The sequence below is a fragment of the Hermetia illucens genome, chromosome 1 (genome assembly GCF_905115235.1).
Source record: "Hermetia illucens chromosome 1, iHerIll2.2.curated.20191125, whole genome shotgun sequence".
NCBI classification, from domain to species: domain Eukaryota; kingdom Metazoa; phylum Arthropoda; class Insecta; order Diptera; family Stratiomyidae; genus Hermetia; species Hermetia illucens.
Window position 1 is genome coordinate 31,179,851 of NC_051849.1, and position 21,914 is coordinate 31,201,764.

At 42.0% G+C, this 21,914-nt stretch overlaps 1 protein-coding gene across 6 annotated transcripts in view; it reads right to left on the minus strand.

Annotated features, from left to right (window-relative positions):
* Window positions 1–21,914, minus strand: part of LOC119647714 (guanine nucleotide exchange factor DBS) — a 302,166-nt gene that overhangs the window by 208,557 nt on the left and 71,695 nt on the right. The window contains exon 1 of one of the 6 annotated variants that reach the window (XM_038048863.1): window positions 3,073–4,071. The exons of 4 other annotated variants lie outside the window; for them this stretch is intronic. In XM_038048863.1, coding sequence (XP_037904791.1) covers window positions 3,073–3,094 — 22 coding nt within the window. In that variant the 5' untranslated portion in view covers window positions 3,095–4,071. Of the gene's footprint in view, window positions 1–1,528; window positions 1,632–3,072; window positions 4,072–21,914 lie in introns of those variants that run through there. One more of the 6 variants, XM_038048858.1, reaches the window with a different exon arrangement.

Genomic DNA, 21,914 nt, shown 5'->3' on the forward strand with positions numbered 1-21,914 from the left:
GCTCTGTGCTTGGGCAGTGTGCCGTCAATGGTAAAGCGATGGTAGCTGCACAAAACCACAAATGTTAACAGAGCCAACCTTTGCATTCAGATCACCCATCACAATACAATATCACCTACAGAAAACCTCTCCTGGGCTACATTGAGAGTTCTCTATGTTCCTTGCGACTCACTGATGCGGTAAGCACTACTTTGACACCGAATTTGTGCTTACTTCCGGCAGGCTTCCTACAGTACAATAATAAAATGCCGCAAGAGAGAGAGAAGTCCCTCCTAGAGTCCCGCCTCGCATCGCAGTATCGTTAAAAGTCTCGCTGGAATTGGAGCAAGCGAGTATGCTCGTAACCTCAATTTAATCGCCAGGGAGCGTTGACGCATTCCGGAATCCAATCATAAACCATTGAAGAAAGCAAAATGTCGCAGCCGAAAGATCAGTTCGATTCTGAAATAGTCGTTTTCGAATCATAAGGAAATTCCCAGATTGTAGGTTTCTAGCCCTATTATGCTAACGACAAATCTTCCAGTTATAGTAGCAACAATGGCGCTGAATATATGAGATTACTTTCAGCCAAATTGATGGGTCGCTATAGGATGAGAGAAAGCCAGAAGAGATGGGTTTAATCTCAAATAGATTCTCAAGAGGGGCATCACAAATACCTGCACATTTTTAAATAGGAAAGTTCAACGTCCTACCTGCGATTACGTATTCTTTTGTGAGAGGAATCTACGTGGTTAGACAGTTAAGTAATGAGATTGATTCCATAAAGACCGTATATTTAGAAATTATTCTACAACTCTGCCATCTTCTTCAAAGTAGTTCCCTTGGGAAGCTATACAACGATTCCAGCGCGTTTTCCACTCTTCGTAACATTTCTGGAACGCTTCGACTGGGATGTAAGCGAGTACTCTCGTCACGGCCGCTTAGATGTCCGTAATTGAAAATGGGTTCCTCTGACCACCGATTTTGTTCTAGAGAGCAAAAAAAAAGTCACAGGGTGACATATCGAGCGAATAAGGCCATCCCTTTAGAGGCTAAATACTGGGACACGCTAAGGGCGGTGTGGCACGGCGCGTTGTCGTGATGAAGGATCCAATTATGAGCGATGTCTGGGCGCACCCTGTTGAATCGTTTTCGCAATGTTTCGAGTACTTAGCGATGATACTCTTGATTTGCGGTTTCCCCCGGTGGAACAAATTCTTTGTGGACGATTCCACGGCTATCAGAAAAGGTAATAATCATCATCGACTTGCTCATGCTAGCTTTGTTAGGGCGGGGGCGTGCGGAGACAATCATTGTGAGCTTTGGCGTTTGGTTTTCGGGTCGTATTGGAAAAACCAGCGCTTATCGCCTGTAATAACTCGATTAAGCAGCGTGGGATCGTTTTCCACTTGTTCCAAACAGTCTTCTGCGACGGTCATTCGATGCTGGTTTTGCTCCTCAGTAAGGTTCTTTGGAACCATCTTCGCGTACAACTTTTTCATCCCGAAATCGCCTGTTAAAATTTGTCTGATTGTTTCACTGTTCATACCCAAGTCCGAGGCCAACATTCGATCTGCTAAACGCCGATCTTCACGGATTAAGGCGCGCACACGCTGGACATTCGCGTCAGTCCGCATCGCGGCTGGTCTCCCACTCTGCCCCTCGTCTTCCACGCTCTCTCGCCCCTCCTTAAACTCCTTATTCCATCGAAATACCTGGGCACGACTAAAAGCACTATAACATGCACTTTTACAATTTTAGGGTTTCGCCCAGTCTGGCCTAAAATTTTATCGCAACGCATTGCTCTAGATTTCGTTTCTCCATTTTCGTGACGAGCACCATCAACACACGTCTACTCAACACGACACAGCAGGCGAACTAAAAAAGTTAGAGCGGTGGTGAATATATCAATGGAGAGGAAGGATTCCGGTGAAGGGGAAGGGAATTTGAAGGTTGCAGGTTTCGCAATAAAATCAGTATCATTACATAATTGTCTAACCTCGTATAGATGAAAAAAGCACTCAAAAGGAAGAATAAGTAAAATAATGGCACTGGGGAATGTAATGTTTGCAACCGATCCATTCCATTATGATCTTATTAACTGCAAGTTCCACATACTGATATATTTGGACCAGAGTGTTTCAAAAGAGGCAAATTGGAGAATCGATTTTCATGAGGTTTTGTTTTACATATACGTAAAACCTCAAAGAAACGTGACTAAAGGCAGAATTCCTACGATTCTGAACGTACTCAACAGGAAATAGATGTGCGTCAGTTCACGTTTTGAAATCATCTCTATTGAAAAAAACCGCGGGAAATTTACAACCCAAGTCAATAATAATCAACAATTAAAGGTAATCAGATGTGCATGATGTGTGCATGTACATATATAGAAAATTACTGGTGACAATAAACGTGACACAGTCATACGTAAGAATCGTAGGAATTTAGATTTATCCCTTTTCTTGGAGAATGTCGTCATAAATGGAAGAATGCATCAATATGAAGTAATAAATCAAAAACTATGCAAAATGCATGTTTATTTATGGCATTCAAGATAAACGTCTTGCAACAAGATACACGCCAAACAAACATAAACCATTCACTATGTCCAAGCGGAAAAGTCATTAGCTCCATGACACAGTTTATTTATATACAAATTTCCTCTTCTACTTTTTTTTCTAAGCATGAACCCAGAAGATACGGATAGTAAATAGCAAAAGTAGCGGGCCGATGTTAGCGCAGAGATGTCATACTGCCTCGTACTCATTTGCGGGTCTTACGTAATGAATGTGAATTTACTCTGGAAATGAAATGTATATATCAAAGTCAAAATTTTGAATTTCGGCCAATAATGAAAAGATGAAATTTATATTGCTGCATCAAAATTTCCACGCATTTCCACGGATATGCAAAGGAAGGGGAGGAAGATTTTCGTCTATTTTTAAATCCAAAATCACAACGAGGAAACCGCAACAACTGCAGATAACTTAATTTGAGGAGAAATGATTCAGTAAACACTCACAGAGTTAATTTGAAAAGCCAATAAACAATGTAAGTCATGTATGGATTTATAAAAGGAAGAGTATCTACCGTGCGATACAATGAGGCCCATGGTTAGTATTCCACTTTTCCGGATAGAACTTTAAGCCGGGTCACATGACAACTATTATGCCCACTTCAATTCTTATTGACATTACTTTGGTCACTTTAGAGGTATTTCGGTGGCTATTCTTGCCAGTAAACTAGATCCACACCTAAATATGTAGTTAGATACTTGATTTTGATATTGATCACTAATTTCTTCAGATTCACATCAAGCACTTTAACCAAACGTGCTAATTCAACTTCGTACTTGCAACTTTTTTAACCATGAACTGAACACTAACTTTTGATTGATTTGAAAACAACACTCGAACTTGGTTGAAGCAATTTTGGAGCTTATCAAGGGTGCCGGAAGAAATCTTTATTCACAACTGATTTCTTCAATTTTCACTCTAGGAAATCACTTCAAAACGGCCCATATCAACTGCGGTGGATCACAGCTTTCTTCAAACTTAATTTCTTCAAATTCCACTGTTAGAAATTATCACAAATCATGGACGATTTATCTCGTTAGGCAAGATTTTTTGTATCTTAGATAAAATATTGAATTCGCACCACACTATATCCACTAATTAAATGCACCAAATATCTATCTTTTTTCGGGCCGATGTTAAACACGTAACATTATCGACCGAATTACTGCGAGACGAGAAAGTCTTGAAAAAGAACTTTTTGTCTTCATTCAAGAAAAGATCTCCACTCGAAAACGCCAACAGTGAAAATTGTGTCGTTCGCTGTCGCCATGCCGTGCCATGTATCTAAAAACTTTATTTTCAGTTTCAGATATGTAGATAGTTGGGGCTGCGTTTAGCTTGCGGTTATGGATATGCACTTTTAAATTTAAACCCACCGGTATTGATCGTACGCTGATGCGGAATAGGTACCTACGTAACTCGCACAGTCAGCGCTTTAGATATATCTTACTATGAGATTGCCTGTGGAATGATCGTAAGTGATATGGTACTGAACAGCCGACTCCGCCGGGTGACATCCCATTCACTTGATCAGTGATCGGCTCCGTTGCCAATAAGTGTACTCGTATATCTTTAGTTATCACTAATACGCTAAGTCTGCCGTAAACTCAATCTAGGCGGTGGATACAGTGGGTGAGCATGGCTAATTATCGTGCAAACGCGTCTTTAACGAATGAGTGCGCACAATGAGTACTCATTTGGTCGATTATCAAGTTTCCGTATTGTACCAGTTTGCAAAAAAATTAAACACAAACTCAAAGTTACTCACAGATGAAATAAAATTGTTACAGATTTTTCTCTCCTACAAAGTTTCAACCCATTTATTTTCAGTATCATGACTATAACTTCGAAGTATGTCATGAAAACAGGGTAAGGCATAGGTTTCGTTCAAAATAGGGCTGTTATTCACCAAAAAAAATGGTCATTTTTTCAAAAAAGTTGACTGACGGTTTCGTCTACGGTAGAGGCAACTCATCAGACGCTGCCTCACCCTTCTGCCCTGGGAGCAGCGTGACCGAAAGTAGCGACAAGTGGTAATCGCACCATTTATATATAATCGCGAACAGAACATGAGTGCGAATTATATTGAAATGGAATCCGTCGTCGATACTTTCGGTTACGCTACTTCCAAGCCAGAGGTGAGGCAGCGTCTGATGAGTTGCCTTCGCGCGGGACAAAATCATCAATCAACTTTTTTGATAAACTTGGGCGTTTAACCCAAAAAGGTGGAGTCCGTGGACCACAAGAGAGGAAGTAAGTTGCTTCCCAAATGATCCGGTCCGTCATCAAGTGGTCAATTGTTGTTATGAACGAATTTCAATACGTAAGTAATTTTCCTAGAAAAAAATAGTCATATATTTGATTGAAACTTCAGAAAAGCAATAGTTTCAGAGATAATACCTAAAATAGTACTAAGAATACTTTTATTTTCTCATGCCCTCAAGTATGATAAAACTTCAAAAATCTTGTCTGGTGCTACCACTGTGAGTTCTGGGAATAACATTGAATTATACCACTCTGTGATGTCTTTCCTAACTTCGATGTGACGCAGGTCATACCAATTATAGACTTGGCCAACCGGATACTGCTGCATGGACGATTCAACACCGCACCGAGTCAATTCCTCTCCTTTGAAAATTTCGAGTCGGTTGTCAACGATGAACTTATTTGTAAGGCTCCACAAAGTAGTGTCAGACCCTGATTTTGTCTGGTGAATGGAAGAAATAGAAGTTACGGGTTGAAAATTTAGAAGTTTTAATCTAACTTCTATTAATTCTCGTTTGGAACTCACGGTCAGTCAACAAACACGAATCCTGCCGCGCCACAACACTCGGTCCCCAGATGAAACCGAGGGGTTTCCACGACTGAACCCGGAACTGCGTTCCCCACCAGTCCACGAAGCGAATGCGACGTTGTTTTGAGGCACACACGGGCTTCAGTCAGGACAGGGAGACCGCCTTTTTGTGTCCACCGATCTCGAGCTGGAAGAAGTGTTCTCCCCGCTCGAGAACGTGATACGGGCCTTCATAAGAAGGCTGCATCCGGCATCCGTCCTGACCAGTACGTGCGTACACGTGCCCAACTCCTTGGGCGCACAGACAGGTGCAGACGATTTTTGGGTGGCCCGTGTGGCCTTGATGCGTCGGAGATTGTCTCTCAGCAGAGGCACCAATCCTGACTCTGTGAGACCCGATCTCTTGTCGAACACCGGATCACTTGGGAGTCTCGGGATCTCCCCGTATACCAGCTCCGTGGGGCTGGCAGCAAACTCCTCTCGACGGGTTGTACGTAGGTAGAGTAGTACGAAAGGCAAGACTTGAGTCCGGGACGGATCGTCGCGTGCCATAATGGCGGCTTCCGGCGTCCGGTGCCAATGTTCTAGCATCCCATTGGATTGCGGGTGGTATGCAGTAGTCGGCTGGCATTTAAATCCCAGGAGTTTGCCTAACTCCGAGAAGAGGGTGGACCCAAATTGCAGTGATGACCACTGCAGGGACGCCAAAGCGAGGTATCCACTCTCGACAGAGAACTTCGGCACGCGCGCCGTCGCTGATTGTGAGGCAATACTTGTAATCGTGCGAGTCTCGCAAAGGCCCTACTATGTCGAGGTGTATTGTGTGGAACCGCTTGGTACCGCGTGCGGGGGAATGAACCCACTTCGAAACACTATTTATTTAATTGAACACTTCACAATAATGAAAATAGAATATATTAAAAATGAGCTCGACTAAAATCACACAGGTCTTCTTGGCAAACCTTGGATGCAGAATGACAGCAATTGTTTTTCTTCTGTCATTCTGCCCCCAACTCATTACACACTTTCACCGTCTACTCTCCACTCCTGTGGCGAGTGTGGAGAGCGCCGGTGGCGTCATCTGACCGCTCACATTCGCAATATTCGAAATAAATTTCGAATGCCGGAAATTCTGCCGCGCCACAAACATTATAAACGGTATAAATACACTTATAAATTTGCAACTGCAAGTAGTAGTGTCCACTTTTCTCACCACTACAAAGCATACCCGCCCTTCTTGTAACTTGCACCCTTTTGCTCTGAATAGTACATACATATATGTAGTTGTTCTGATCCTACAGCAAAGCATTTTATTAATAATCTTTACTATAAATTTCTAGTTTCTCCAATTCTTGAACCAATTATGTTCGTCTTATGCTATTGCTGCCATTATGGGCAATTAGATCAGCAATGAAGACATTTTGTAAACGGGTGGAACAAAAAACAAGCCGGGAAACCGGAAGCTGGATGCTTCACGTATGAAAGGTCTTGTGTATTTCTTTTATAAAGCCATTTGAGTGAGCATTTGTCCCATTAGTACCTAGCACATAATATATATATTCACTTTCGCGTAATATTGACATTCAGTTTTGAATTTGCAAAAAATCGACAACTTTGACTTATTATAACTTTGTTAGTAATAGTGCGAGTGCCAAGAAACCTGATAAGATCATCCTCAATGCTATACCCTACATTGCTATATTTCGTAGTTCTAGGATGAACTTAAGGGGGATTTTTCGATTACTAAAAATTATAGTAATATCCTATTATTAACTATAGATTGCTCCCAATCGTGGAAGATGGGACTGGTCTTGCGGGTGAACAATATGGGTTCCGGAAAGCTCGCTCTACTGTTGGCGCGGTATAAAGAGTGGTGGGCCTGACTCGAGAGGCAATGCTTTCTGGTAAGTGCTGTGCCAAGGTGATAGTCGGTGTAAAAAATACATTCAACTCCGCCGACTAGGGCCGCATTAAGGAGTCATTGACCAGAATTAATGCACCTGGACAGAGCCCTCTGGTTCGGGGCGGACGACGGGCACAATGAATACATCATCACGCGGGGGTGCCACAAGGCTCGGTGTTGGGTCCTCTGGTCTGGAACGTGATGTATCACGGGGTACTCTTGCTTCCCGTAGCAAAGAAGTCCACGTTGGTCGGTTTTGCAGATGACCTGGCCATAGTGATCGTTGCAAAACTCCCAGAGGATGTGGAAGTTTACGCCACCGAGACGGTCATCGCTATAAGGTCCTGGCTTAAGGCGGCCGGACTGAGCCTTGTGGAGGAAAAGACGGAGGCAATCCTCATTACAAATCGTCGAAAAATAAATACGATCAGTTTGCTGGTTAGAAGCCATATGATCGTCTCATGGCCCACCATCAAATACCTTGACGTGACTCTCGACGCCAGGCTGAATTCCAAAGGGCATATATGCCTGTGAAAAAGCTGCAAGGGCCACCACGACCCTTGCCAGGATGATGCCGAACATAGGTGGGCCAAAACAGTGGAGCAGGCTACTGATAGCTGGGTTCATGCGGTCCGTGTTGTTGTACGCGTTACCTGTGTGGACGGAAGCTTTGGACAACGTACAGAACTAGAGAAAGATAAATTCTGCCTATCGTATCTACATCGTATCGGTGTGGATGATTCCCCAAACTGTTACAGATGTTCCCAGAGGACCCGGAGCATGTACTGTTTGAGTGCCCAAGATTCCGGGAGGAGAGAAGAAGCCTGAGCGAGACCCTGGAAGCCGGCGTGAGCCCCCAAAACTTAATCCGGAAATTGCTCAGGTCGGAGGCAAACTGGACCTCGGTCATCCACACAATTGTGCGGGCACAAACCCAACTCCTGAGAGAAGCAAGCGCAAGAAGAGCGCAAAGAAATCGAGAGGCTATACCCTAAAGACAGAATGGAGCTGCTGAAGGAAGCAAAGAAGCAGAAGACTGCAGAGTTGCAAACATGAAGGTCTATGAAAGCCAAGCCCGCCCCGCGAAGTAATGCCTAAATAGTGGTCTGGTGGAGCAAAGGCAGGAGAGAGGTGGGGATGCTTTTTTAGTGGGTATGAATCCAACACTACATCCATGTCAATAGTTTTCAGATTGGGTAGAGTCTGAGAATAGGTCTGTAAGACCAGCTTCGGAAATTACTAACCGAAACCGAAGTCGAAGGCGTGGAGAAAAAGACATATTGTCAAGGAGTGCAATAGGGACCCCAAATGCATTTTGTGCGAAGGAAAGGTGGGACGAGATAACTGGCTTATTGCCGGAAGTGATAAATGCCCGGAATTTAGGGAGGCATTAACTGCAGTGAAATGCTTGCGCAGATCATTTACGAATCCGCGATAGAGATTGCCCTCATTAATGAACCGGACAGCAAACTTTAACGGTGGTGCATGGGTCACAGGTTCGACTGATGAGGCGGCATTAATTAGACGGCAAGTGGTTCGACTGATGAGGCGGCATTAATTAGACGGCAAGTGGGATTGTGTGAGAAAATATGCAGTATATTCGTATATAGCTGATACGCACCACCGAGCCTCACACTGCCTGAGTTTGAAAACCGGTTAGACAATTTTGTTCGCGACGCAAGGGGACGAGGTCCAAAGATGATAGCCAGTGACTTTAATACGGACGCCATCGAATGTACTTATTAAAAGCATTTGCGTAGTTGAATATAGTTCTGGCCAAGGAAGGTGATGTAAATATTTATCGGAAATCAATGTGTCTACAGTGAACTTGCCAGCCTTCGATCGATTTGCCATAGAGCCAGACGAACCGTAGACATACATCTGTGGGGTAGCGCCTATAAATTTGTGACAGAACGAATCAGAAGCCGCTCATCTCCGCAAATCACGTGCCCTATTCTTCAAGGGGTTTATTTCTCCAGCAAGAGGGGGGTACTGATACCTTTCAGTGACCCTTAAATGCGACAGTGATTCCACCAGTCACCAGGGAGAGCTTAATAGGCGACAGCAAAGCCCCGGGTCTGGACGATATACCGAGTAAGGCCCTCAAGCCTGCCGTCAAATGTAGACCGGATATGTTCGCGGAATTATTCGACACGTGCAGGTCCGAGGGTATCTTTTCTGCACCATGGAAGCGGCAGAACCTCCAGGGGAACCGTTCTCCTATAGGCCCATATGTCTTATAGACATTATTAGGAAAATGTTGGTACAGGTAATTTATATTAGAGAGCCACATTGGCCTTTCAGATTGGCAGTATGGGTTCCGTAAAGCCACATCATTCATTTTACGGCACAGGCGGTCACCTTTCAAAGTTGATTCACCAATATTTTCAAAATGGCCAATTCGATAGACAATTAGTCAACACCCGTACGTTAAAGGATCACCATGTGAGGGCGGCTTATTCCTCGACTTGGAAAAGAACTTAGTTTCTCGCACACTTGATCCTAAAGAATTTTGCATCGGGACTGGGGTCTGCATTTATATAGTACAAAATTCAACTGATCCAAGAGTTCCAAACTAACAACCATAGACAAAATGGTCTTTTCATTGGCTGGATGGTGGATTCTGAGGTGTGGTATCTCTTTAAAAACGACGGTGGTGAGGCCATCGACGGCAATGTCGAAAGCTACAGATCGATGATAACCTATTTGACTTGTATCTATAGCCACACAAGGCTATGTACCACACAGCGAACATTATAAGGAGCATTCTGCATGAATGACTTAAGGGTACCATTAGTCCATTTCAACATCGACCCACCCTTATTGGAAAACGCTATACTTTCTGTACTACAAGATAGTGTTTAAGCCGCAACAGAAAGTTTATAGCTTGTTGCAGATTAATTTACTTATTTGGATTGGATTCTTTTAATTATTCAACTATCACTAGACCAAATGTCGCAGTAAGCATAGTCGAGAGATGTAGATACTTGAGTTCACTTGACACAAAATAAACATAGGAAACGTGACTATCCTCAGGTATTAAAACTAGTTCCATAATTAACTAGATTTTCACCGAAGTTCGTATTTTTCATTATTCTGCTCCTCACCTTTTCCGTCTGAAAAGTAGAAATCTAACGTAGAATCACGTACTAATTGGCTTTCCACTGCGAAAATGTACTGATGGAGTAATTTGATGAAAGTGGAATCCATTAAACTAGCAAAAGCAAAAACGCAAGTGTGCATACATCTCTTCTGTCTAAGAGTGGTCAGATTGCAATAGTATGATTTGGAAGTTGAAGTCACTACATCATAGTAACCATCACGAAAAGATAAAATAGAACTTACTCGCCCTACAATTCCTGTTTAGTATTTCATAAAATAATTGAATATAACTGGCGCGACATATAGTAGAAGAAGCATTTCCTAGCACTCTTCACAGTCAAATCTACGGTAGTAGTATCCCCCTACCACACATCCCATCAATCATCATCAATCGAATCAAGCCGACATCTTCAATAACCACTTAAAAGTCAAGCACGTCGTTAAGACAAGAAATCAAAGCACTGTTTGGATGCCTACTCTGAACAGAATGGTGATGGGTAATGAAATTGCTTTCTTCTTCCAATTATATTTTGGTACGCGCTACCGAGTGTGATGATCTATTTAAATTTGCCGCTCATTGTTTCTAGATAAACTTCTCACTGAGAAACGAGCATTTCTCAATAGATACTAACGCAGACAGACCCATGTAGTTAATAGATTAACAATCAGAAAGCATCATCAAATGGCTGTTAAGGCGAGAAAAAAAGAATCAATTGAATCTTTTTTATCTGAAATTGTATCTAATTCGAGAATCTTTACATGGTATTCAGTGTTAATCAGCGAATGGATGAACGTTACATAAAAGTTTATGAAGGCAGTATTTGGTAATAGTTTATTTTTGGAACCCTCGCATTTGCAATGGGGATTAAAAAGATGGCCTAGTTAAATCATGTCTTTCATTATTAGCTTCCAAAATCAAACTTCGAAACAAATAACCCATGGTGAACTGCTCCAATAACATAGTTTCTTGTAGCCAAATAGCGCACTTAATAATTAATATCGGCGCCACCATGACTATATCTCCATTATTCCTGTTTTAAAAACTGAAAAGGAGCGCAGGTAGAAACTACAGGAGATGCTATCAGCTTCAATTCGCCGTATACTGTGACTGAATTAGTGGCGTTTCTGGTGAACTAAAGATTGAGAAATCATTCAGATTGGTTTTAAGATAATGTCATTGGTTTGCCAAGCATAAGAAAAACATTCCCTCTTTCCTTCTTTGTGTTTTTTCCTGGCCTATTGTCCAGTAGATTAAACATCGGTTTCATTATCATTACACTGTTATGTTACGCAAATGATGAGCCTCAATGAGCAGAATTAACACAAAGCCAAAAATAAACATGCCTGACGCAACCAGAGTTCGGACCCGTGGCGTGAGATGAAGAGGCCGACCAACTACCTCGACCATAGAATATTACGGCTATAGGAAATAACTCTCATACAGCACTATAGAACTGCTATACTCAGATAAGCAAGGTCCGGGGCAGGTGTCATTTTGACGGCCTTTAGGAAATACGTCTACATTTCTCCCTTCAGGAGAGAGAGAGAGTTTCGTAAAGGTGACATTATGCTAACAGATCTGAATGGTTTTTTTCTTGCCATTTGGATATGAAGACATCACCCTTAAAAAAGTCACCTTTTGATGATCCCTCGCCCCACATGGAATATAGTGACACCTAACATAACGACGTCGAGTATCGGGCTGGCTTTGGGCTTACTTTAGATTGGCTATTGGCTAACATCGGGCTGACTTTCGGACTAGCTTTGGATATGTTTTTTTTATTATGATTATTATTATAATATTTTCGGGTTGTCTTTAAGCTTGGTTTATGTTGACTTCGGGCTGGCTTTTGGAGTGTTTTCGGGTTGGCTTCGGGCTGGCTATTGGGCGGTTTTTGTGTTGGTTTTGAACTTGCTTTCGGATTGGCTTTGGGCTTGCTTTAGGTTGGCTTCGGGCTGGCTTTTGGGCAAGAAAATAATTTTGAATGCATGCGCATATAGGAATCAGATTCGTGGCTTTTAGTTATAGACTGTAATATTACGGATTAGAATAAATATCGACTGCTGTATGGCGTTGGTCTACGTAACATTTCCTAGTGCAAGTGGCCGAGGTGGCTATCGAGTGCTGATATCGACTATCAGTTGCGAATATGTTGCCTTGGCTTTGATGTGGAAAGGTGACTTTAATTTTGAGGGTGATAGGCAAACTTTAATTATGCCAAGCAAAGATAACATCTAAGTAAAGTAATGCTCGTTTGCGAAAATCACAATTCCCTGTTCTTTGCATATGAAAATATTGTACTATCTATTATCTTATGTCCTTATGGGATCTATTGTTTTTTTTTCTCCTCTTGCATGAAAGGTTCATTCCTTCTTCAATGATAGTTATGTGGTGCTGTCGTATCCTTCACATTTTGTATGTAATAAATGCAAGCCAAACTATTCTAGTAATAAGTAATATTTGGTACTATGGATTGCTGAACGTTAATATTTAATGTTGATAATATAACATCATATGAACGGTTAAGGTGATGAAAGGTGATGTATGTAATATTACTATGCAATATCACCTTTTCCAAAAAGTGATATGATATTACATTACCTACTAAGGTGATGTTTTGCGCACCTTTACTTTGTAGCTGAATAATGATGACTTTCATCTTGATTCAAGGACTTGCTATTAATACGAGATGTTATTTATAATTCTAGGGTTCAAACTTCCAGATTATTTCAATTTTTATCGATAAGTTTTCATCTTTCACCACTGCTTCAGCCTCTGGTCGTTTCTTTCAGCCTGTGCTTCTGTTTTGCCTGAAATGCTTGAAATTATCGACTGCTGCTAGTTGCGAGTAATACTGTCTTTACTTCTAAATGAATTCGTGTGTGGTCATCTTAGCCCCAAATTGAATAATAATAATCGTTTGGGCAACAATCCATATTAAATCAAAGCCTTGAAGTGTGTTAGACTACTTCATTCATTCGGCACACTACAGTACACTGCAGAAGGCAATGTGATCAGCATTGCGCTCGCCCAAGGTTACTGCTCTGATTTTCACAGCTGAGTCGACTGGTATCCGATAAACCCTCTGCCACCAGTGAGATTTGAACCACGACCTTCCGCTATGACAGCCCAGCGCTCTAACCACTTAAGCTATCCAGGCACCTGAATTCAATGAATAGCGAAATTATGTGTGGACAGTAGAAGTTATCGGTAACATCGCTGAGTAAATCAATGAACTGATGGACACTATTTAATGTGCTTATATCTAGCGGAAATTAAATTGGTGACCGCATCGTTCAGTGTAATCAAAGAGAGTTTATCAATGGTTGTGATGACAAGCAATCTAAGAGATGAAAGCAGCACTTCCTCACATTCTTTGTAGATTAAATTTCAGACTCTATTATTGATATACCACAGGAGCCATGATCGAGGGTGGATTGCCAGGTAGACCTTTTGTCCTCTAAATAGGACTTGGCCATTGCGGTTGCTTTTGTAGGTCCCACAACATATTTTGATGTTTAGATTTCAACAGTAATATTTTGGAATCTATATCCTTCATGTACTGTGATCTTAGCAGTTTCTCGTTGAGGAGCACTTATCTTCGTTCCAAAAAATGACGATTCATCCATCCGAGGGTGGGCAATTTAAGGAATCAGAAAGCTGCATGTCACACGGAATATGTTACATGGAATGACTAATACTTATAAGGTATATGTATCGGAGAGCTCCTGAAACAAACGCTGTTAGTGGAAGGTGGAAAACAAATTTATGGAAAGTTGTTAAAAGATTGATTGAACAGAGATTGTGTGGCTGGCCAGATAGATATAAAATAGGATCTGTGGAGTGATTTATGAATCGGTGCGAGAAATTTGTTTATTTACTCAAAGAGGGCGATTTGCGGAGAGAATTCAGTTAAATATCGTCCTCAGAAAGTGGAGGGAGTAAAAAGTTTACCCTATGCTAAAACTATAAAACAAGGGAGAGTCTAACGTATTTCATTATACTATCGATAGTATAGTATCGGGGAGTGGAAATAAAGTTCAAACTCCGCGAAGGGTATTCCGAAAATTTCTAGATTGCGCATATTATACGAACAGTAGATGGTGCCGGTAGAGAGTTCAAAGAAAGTACACATATTGCGAGAGATTTGCCGTAGTTTTAACTAAGGAATATCAAAAAGTAGAGTTGGGTAGGATAGCCCAATATTGAAGGATGTTTCGGGTAAGAGAGTTGAATAGCGTTAAGGACAGTTTCACAGAGGTGTAGAATATGCAGCTAGACATTCCAGAAGTGCGATTGCCGACATCAAGGCGGTGTCTGTCGAAGCGCAACTTATCATAGAAAATTGCATCAAACTCTTGGACGGAGCTCAGATATAATAGAACTTGGCTCCCTAGAGAGTAAGAAAAAAGAGTGACAGAAAATTCAAGAGAGTAACACATCGAGTGGCATTTGATGACGTTTAGTACCAGCTCATTAGTACAGGTGGGAATGTTAAGTGAGGCAAGTTTGGACGGAATTAACAGAGTCAAAGTTCCTAAAAAAATTCGTGCATTTCCCGCCAAGAATTGTTGTTCATGTTGTTCTTTAGCTATAAGGTGGCCAAAGTGTACAGTCGACCAGTCGTTAATATATCTCAAGGATTTTGGAGCAAGGGGAGAGAAGAATTGAGACGCCATTCTCGGCGAGGGTATAATTACCATTTTTCTATATATGGATAGTTAGAGCCTCTTTCCACAGGCTAACACAATGGCAACCTTGGGGGCTTCTGCTAAAAATTATGCAGGGACGAAGGAAACTGTAATTATTAGCTTATAGCAAACGGAGTTTAGGAATTTCATCGGGGCCGAATCCACCGTTAGTGTTAAGGTTTCCAATGACATGCTCGAATCGGTGGAGTATTACAGAAGATAGGGGGCCAAATGCACCCAGGCAGGAGAAAACAGAATTGCAGGGGGAGTTATACACCAAGAAAAAGTAATTACAAAATAAGTCACATAATCATTGAAGCGAGTCATCAATATTCAATGAAAATTGAAGAGGGTTGGGCCGAGTTGCGGATGTGAGACCAGAAGGGCTGGAGGAATCTGCATGTCAATACGGCCTCGGCATTCACTAGGTGCTCGCTTCTTGACTTAGTAATCAGCAACTTTACTGACTCCATACCGCGAGCTTCAGTCGGCATTTTTTTTCAAATCTCAGTGGTGAACCAGATCTTCGAAATTGCCGTTCGAAAGTTGAACTTAGCAACTTCGAAATTAAGGCGAGTAATTTTCACATGGAATTCGAGAGCAGGATGATATGCATCAGAAGAAGTATCTGGAGTTGGGAAGGACACCGTACAAACAGGTTTGAGAAGGCAAGATCAAGATGTTCTATTTCAAACTTCCCACAAAACAAGTAGCGAACATCGGCTAGCCTGTATTTTTCCTTTTTTTAAGAAGTCCTAATCAGGACATGACGATTCTCATTGCTCAATTTGAAGGATAATGAGCGTGAAGCCGGATTACGGGGAAAGTAGTAAAATTACTGGATTCTCTTAGCAAAGGCCACCAAATTGCCAGCGCACCCTATCGACTCAATAGAAATCATCACATTCAAAAGGAAGCAAAAGCCAAGGATTAATAAGGTAACAAGTCGGGAAACCAGGAGCTCAACGCCATTTAGATGGGTAGTAATAGTTCGAATTCCACCAAACTTCGTAGGATTATGCTCTATGGTATAGCCTACATTGTTGCTGATGAACTTAAGAATCCTTTGCAGCGAATTATTAAAAATTATAATAATATACTAATATTAACTTTATCTGATCAGATATCGGCATGGAGGGTTTTTCGAAGCTTCGGCGCCATATGGGGGGGAGGGTGTGTGTGATTTTTCTCAGATTTTTCGGTTGGATAGTTTCTGAGAATGGGTCCTTTAAAGAAATTATCACTTTCGACCCCACGCACTACCCCCTTTACAACAGATTTCAAAACTAAGACCGGCTTCGGAAAGTTCTAGCCTAGAGGACCTTTCATTTGATATCCCACATGACTATATTTGATGAAAAACCCGCCTCCCCCTTCAATTCGATGTAGAATAATGTAACGTGCTGTATGCATGAACGTTCACAGTTCCCACCTTTCCAACAAATTTCGTGTCAATCACCATAACCACCTCCAAAAAAAATGCATGTGACAGACAGACAGCCAGTGAGCCGACTTTTAAAACGATTTTGTTTTACACAAAACCTTACAAAGTTAATGTTAATTTCACTTGAAAAGTCATGAATTTGATTTGGAAAGACATGAATTTGGTGGAAAAAGTCGTTAATTTGATTTAGAAAATTCTTAATTTCATTTGGAATGTCATTAATTTGAGGAGGGAATGTTACTCGTATATATGTATGTGCGCAAAGAAAATAAAACTCTCACCGCATGGAAAATCTCCTACATGCATTCTAAGCTTCAAGAAAGGTTTCTAGTAATTCTAACTGGTTTAAGTACAATTTTCGAAGGAAGCGCTCCACTGTGCTACTCGAAAGAAAATTTTAAGCTGTTGTCGAAACCCTAGCACCCGCTTAAGAACAACAATGGAATCTTTATAGACTAAAATAATCGTCCTTATGCTAGAAGAAATGTTTCAAAGAAGTTTTGTTCTCTTTTAATTTACAGTTCAGCGGTTTCTTCGTTTATTTTTCCGAGCATTAGAAGAAGACATAATGATGGATGTAGAGCGGAACATGTACTCCAGTTAAGCGTGTTACATCATATCCACTAACGAGAATCCTGCAGTACACGAAAGGATCTGGTGTATTCCATCAGGGGGCATCAGGTAAAATTGACCCCCATGGTCGGAGTGGTAAGAAACTGAGTCTGTCCCTCAATTATTCATAGTTTTCTAGGAAAATATGAGAGAAGGAGGTGGTTATCCTCAGCGATTCTGAGTAAAGGCACATAACGAAGTATCTAAGGCAATGGAATAATAGAGAAATCGCATAATTTTCTCTAAGCCAAAAAAATTTGGCAGGGAAGCGCATATCCACGGGACACTTTAATGGAGCTGCAGGCGGACAACCACTGTCAATTTCGCCAAATTTTTAGGTTTTCGGAATAACTCTTGTGTCTAGGTTGACTGCAGCCACCCAGGCTGGCCTTTTTAACTATGGCCCATTTCACCTAATTCATTACAAGGCTATTCACCGGAATTTTCTCATGGGGAGTACCATTTTATCCTAAAGCGACAAAAATCCAAAGTTTTGAGAGCGATGAAAATGTAAACCATTCTAATAAAAGAATTAAGCAAGTTTTTGACCGAGCAGAAGGAGCTTCAAGGCAGTTGCGCGAGATGCGATGCCAAACTCACAACTTTGTCTTGGATATCAAACTAAACTACTGTTCAGCCATTTCACTCAAGTCGTTATGTCTATCCAATGACAGAGGTCTTCAATTTTATACGACCCTATCTAATGGAAAAAGACACAGAAGAAGGTTAATAACAGTAGGACAGACTATAATCACCGCGATACTTATATGGATACATCACAAAGCTACTAACTGTGAAGTTAACAAAGAAACCATACAGAATTACGCAGCATCTCTGAGCTAAAGAATCCAGTTCTGCTACACATCTTTTGTTATAGATTGCATAATTGATCAAATAAGCACCGCTTAACCGCAGAGTCCAGCAAAAAGTTGCACATAACCCCAGTCACTGAACTCAACCGTAACACTTAGTACGTTACGTCCGAGACTATTCAATTACATCAACCAGTCCCCGATGTAATGGGAGCAACAGTCAAGCCTCCATTCTCAAAGTACCCATTTCAAGGGCAGAAGCAGATTGGCGAAAGTACTTAGTATGCAAAGATACGCTCTCACAAGAAAACCCCAGATGCAGCTGATTTCCTATGCACAATTTTATTGACTCTTTCGTTTCTTTTCGGCATAATAGTGAAATGCGCTTGGAATGCATAATAAAATTTGCGGAGATTGTAAAACCACACGCTTTGTGGTAGATGGCACGTATAGTAAGATTTAAAAAAAATACTTTTTCATTGTTTTCATTTTATGGGTCTGAATGTGATAGCCACGGGCTCTGGTAGCCTTGGATGACTGAAGTTGATAACTTTGGGGGAGCCATGTGGTTGGTTTTTAGAAAAGTCTATTAGAGAAACTGAATGGATAACAGTAATGTACCCCGAACGTGATAGTATGCGCAAGCGTTTGATATGTATATTTCTGATAAAGTTCATTGTGCAATGTGTGGAAGCGCTGATAAAAATATAGTGCCTCATAAAAAACTGGGAGAATTCCCCGTGGAATTAAACAAAAAATTTTGTTTGTTATCAGCGAACACAAAGGCTGAAAAAATAACTTCTCACCAGGATGAGTCAGTAGGAAATCCGTAATTCGTAGGAGCCAACCTGGTACGTGGTTGACTCAAATGTGAGACTTTTAATAACAACAAACACTTACGGTTTTTTGGGGATACAATGCCATTTTAAAGGATTTTTTTATCTATAGATCAAGTAAAATATATTAGGAAATGGGTTTTCCCAAGAAAGGTCCTGTTTCGTCCAAAGATTGCTGCAATTAGTAAATTTCTTAAGACTGAAATTGGTAGCATGTATAATATTTGAATCGAGACATAACATAACATGACTGAATGATTATGCTAAATCCCAGGCGAGCGAGAGGCTGGAAAAGGAGGATTCCCCAAGGACTGAAGTTTTCTCGGGGACTCGGAATAGAAATTTCAATGAATGCAATTGTCCGCATAATTTTCATCCTGGGTCCGAATTTTTTCCTATGGCCCTACTAAACCCCCTTTACGTAAACACGATTTGTTGCCTAGTCTCACATGAAACACAATTGTGTCAAATTGTCAAAGGGTAGTATAGGTCCCAGGGCGAAACGTGGATTGGTACCCACGATGGAGCATAAAACCTGGGAAACGCCTGCTGAACGAAGCCCAACAGTTCTACTACCAACCTCTATCTCCATCTATAAGTGGTCACCGCTGGAAACTCTTTCTTAACGAAAAGCTGCAGACGGAGAAGGACGAAGGCGAGTCTCCCGCGCCTAAAAATGGGACAAATTGTACCAACTGATCCTCCAGGTGGGGGGTTGGGTAGGGCTGACAACCCACCTACACGGAAAACCGAAGTTACGGAGCCACAACAGGAGCCTCGGACTGGACGGATAACATAACGACGAACCTGGCAACGACAAAGGAATAACGATTTGCGCATTTTCTCATGGGACGTGCGCTCCCTGTACAGAGATGGAGCTGCAATCAGCTAGCCAATACGCTGTCCCAATGTAAGGCTGATGTAATAGCGTTACAGGAGATGCGTTGGACAGGGACCGGTTTCCTGGAGAAGAGTCGCTACACCATATATTATAGTGGCCATTCAGTAAAACACGCTTGGAATAGGTTTCTTAGTCAGCCAAAAAATGAAACCTGCTGTTATCGGCTTTGAAAACATAAGCGAACGGCTATGCACTCTGCGCTTCCGAGGCAAATTTAGAAATATTCATGAACGTTCATGCCCCTTCAGAGGAGACCGCAGAGTCGGAGAAAAATATCTTCTACGAAGCAGTAAAACGAACCCTCGAAGCCTGTCCCAGATATAATAAAAAATTATACTTGGGGATATTAACAGCCAAGTAGGGACGGAGCCCGTATTCAGGCGATACGTTGGCTCCCGTAGTTTACATCAAAATACAAATGATAATGGACGGCGGATTATTCAATTAGCAGTATCACACGAAATGGGCGTTGGAAGTACCTGGTTTGCGCGGAAAGCGGTCCAAAAACATACTGAGGCCTCTCCAGCCGAGAGCACTTTCAACCAAATTGACCACGTGTTGTTCGAACGCCGCCACCTCTCAGCCTTGATGAATGTCAGAACATATAGGGAGGCCAATATAGACTCGGATCACTATCTCGTTGACATGGTGTTCCGAGCTCGAATAACAATACTACCCGGAATCCTCTCTGACTATCAGGTGAGAGTTAACACTGAAGCCATCCAAAACACAACCCTCCACAACACCTATAAGAGGGAAATGGATGCCGCAATTACCGCAGTCAACAGAAAGATGAAGCATTAACAAATGATCTTCACAATCACCTGAAGAATGTTATCATAAATACGGCCACAAATATACTTGGCCCCAGCCTTAAAAAGAGTCGGAACGGCTGGTTTGACGATGAACGTAAGCTAGTTATGGAACGGGAGAATGCTGCATACCGAGTAATGCTGCATTCTCAAAAACGTGGGCACGCACAGAGACTTATCACGAACTCCAGCGAGCGGAGAAACGACTTTACAGGCAGAAGGAGAAAGCCTGAGAGAACCAACAGGTCTCGAAAAATACAGGGAGCAACCGCACCAGGCGCGCAAGTTTTACCAACAAGTCAGCAGGATGAAGCCTTATACACCTCGATGCTCATCCTGCTGAGACAAAGAGAGAAATTTGATTTTCGACAGAATGAGCATGGGTTGAGTACTTTGATGAAATACTGAACAACCAGAAAATCAGCGAGTTGGAGGTCCCGCCAACTGAAGACGATGGATAAATATTGCCACCACCAAGCCTAGAAGAAACAGTCCGTGTGATTCGTCGGCTTGAAAACCATAAGTCGCCAGGAACCGATGGAATTACAGCCGAATTGGTTAAATATGGAGGCGGCCAATTACACTAGGTAGTTCATCAACTAGTGCTCAAAGTATGGGGCACCGAATCAATGCCTGACGACTGGCAGCAAGGCATTATCTGTCTCATACTTAAAAGTGCAGTGCAGTAACTATAGAGGTATCACCTTGCTGAGTACCCTCTAAAAGATATTCTCCGCTATCTTGCTGGGCCGGATAGCCCCATACGCCCAGAACATCATTGGCCCATATCAAAGAGGCTTCACTCCAGGCAAATCAGCAACAGATCAGATTTTCTCTCTACAGCAAGCGATGAAGAAACTATTGGAATATAGACATCAGTGGGACCATTTCTTCATCGACTTTAAAATCGACTATGATAGCATAGTCAGGGTAAAACTGTACACGGCCGTGAGAGAATTCGGTATCCCGAGGAAATTGATAAGGCTGACTAGGCTGACCCTGATGTGCGAGGCCAGATAAAAGCAGCAGGATCACTCTCAAGACCATTCGACATCAACAACGGTCTACGACAAGGGGATGCCATATCATGCGTCCTTTTTAACCTGGCCCTCGAGAAATTGCTCCGTGATGCCGAGGTAAATGCAAGAGGTACGATCCTCTTTAAGTCCACACAACTACTGGCCTATGCTGACGATATCGACGTCATGGGAAAAACGACCCGAGACGTACAAACTGCCTTCATCCAGATCGAACAGGCGGCAATTGATGCGATATCTTGGGCTGCACATCAATGAAGGCAAGACAAAGTATATGATGGCAACGTCAGTACCAAAAATCAACCATCCAACAACATCAAACCGCACTGGTTAAACCTGAAGAATAAAGATAGAAGACTACAACTTTGAGACCGTTAATAATTTCTCCTATCTAGGGTCGAAAATCACAAC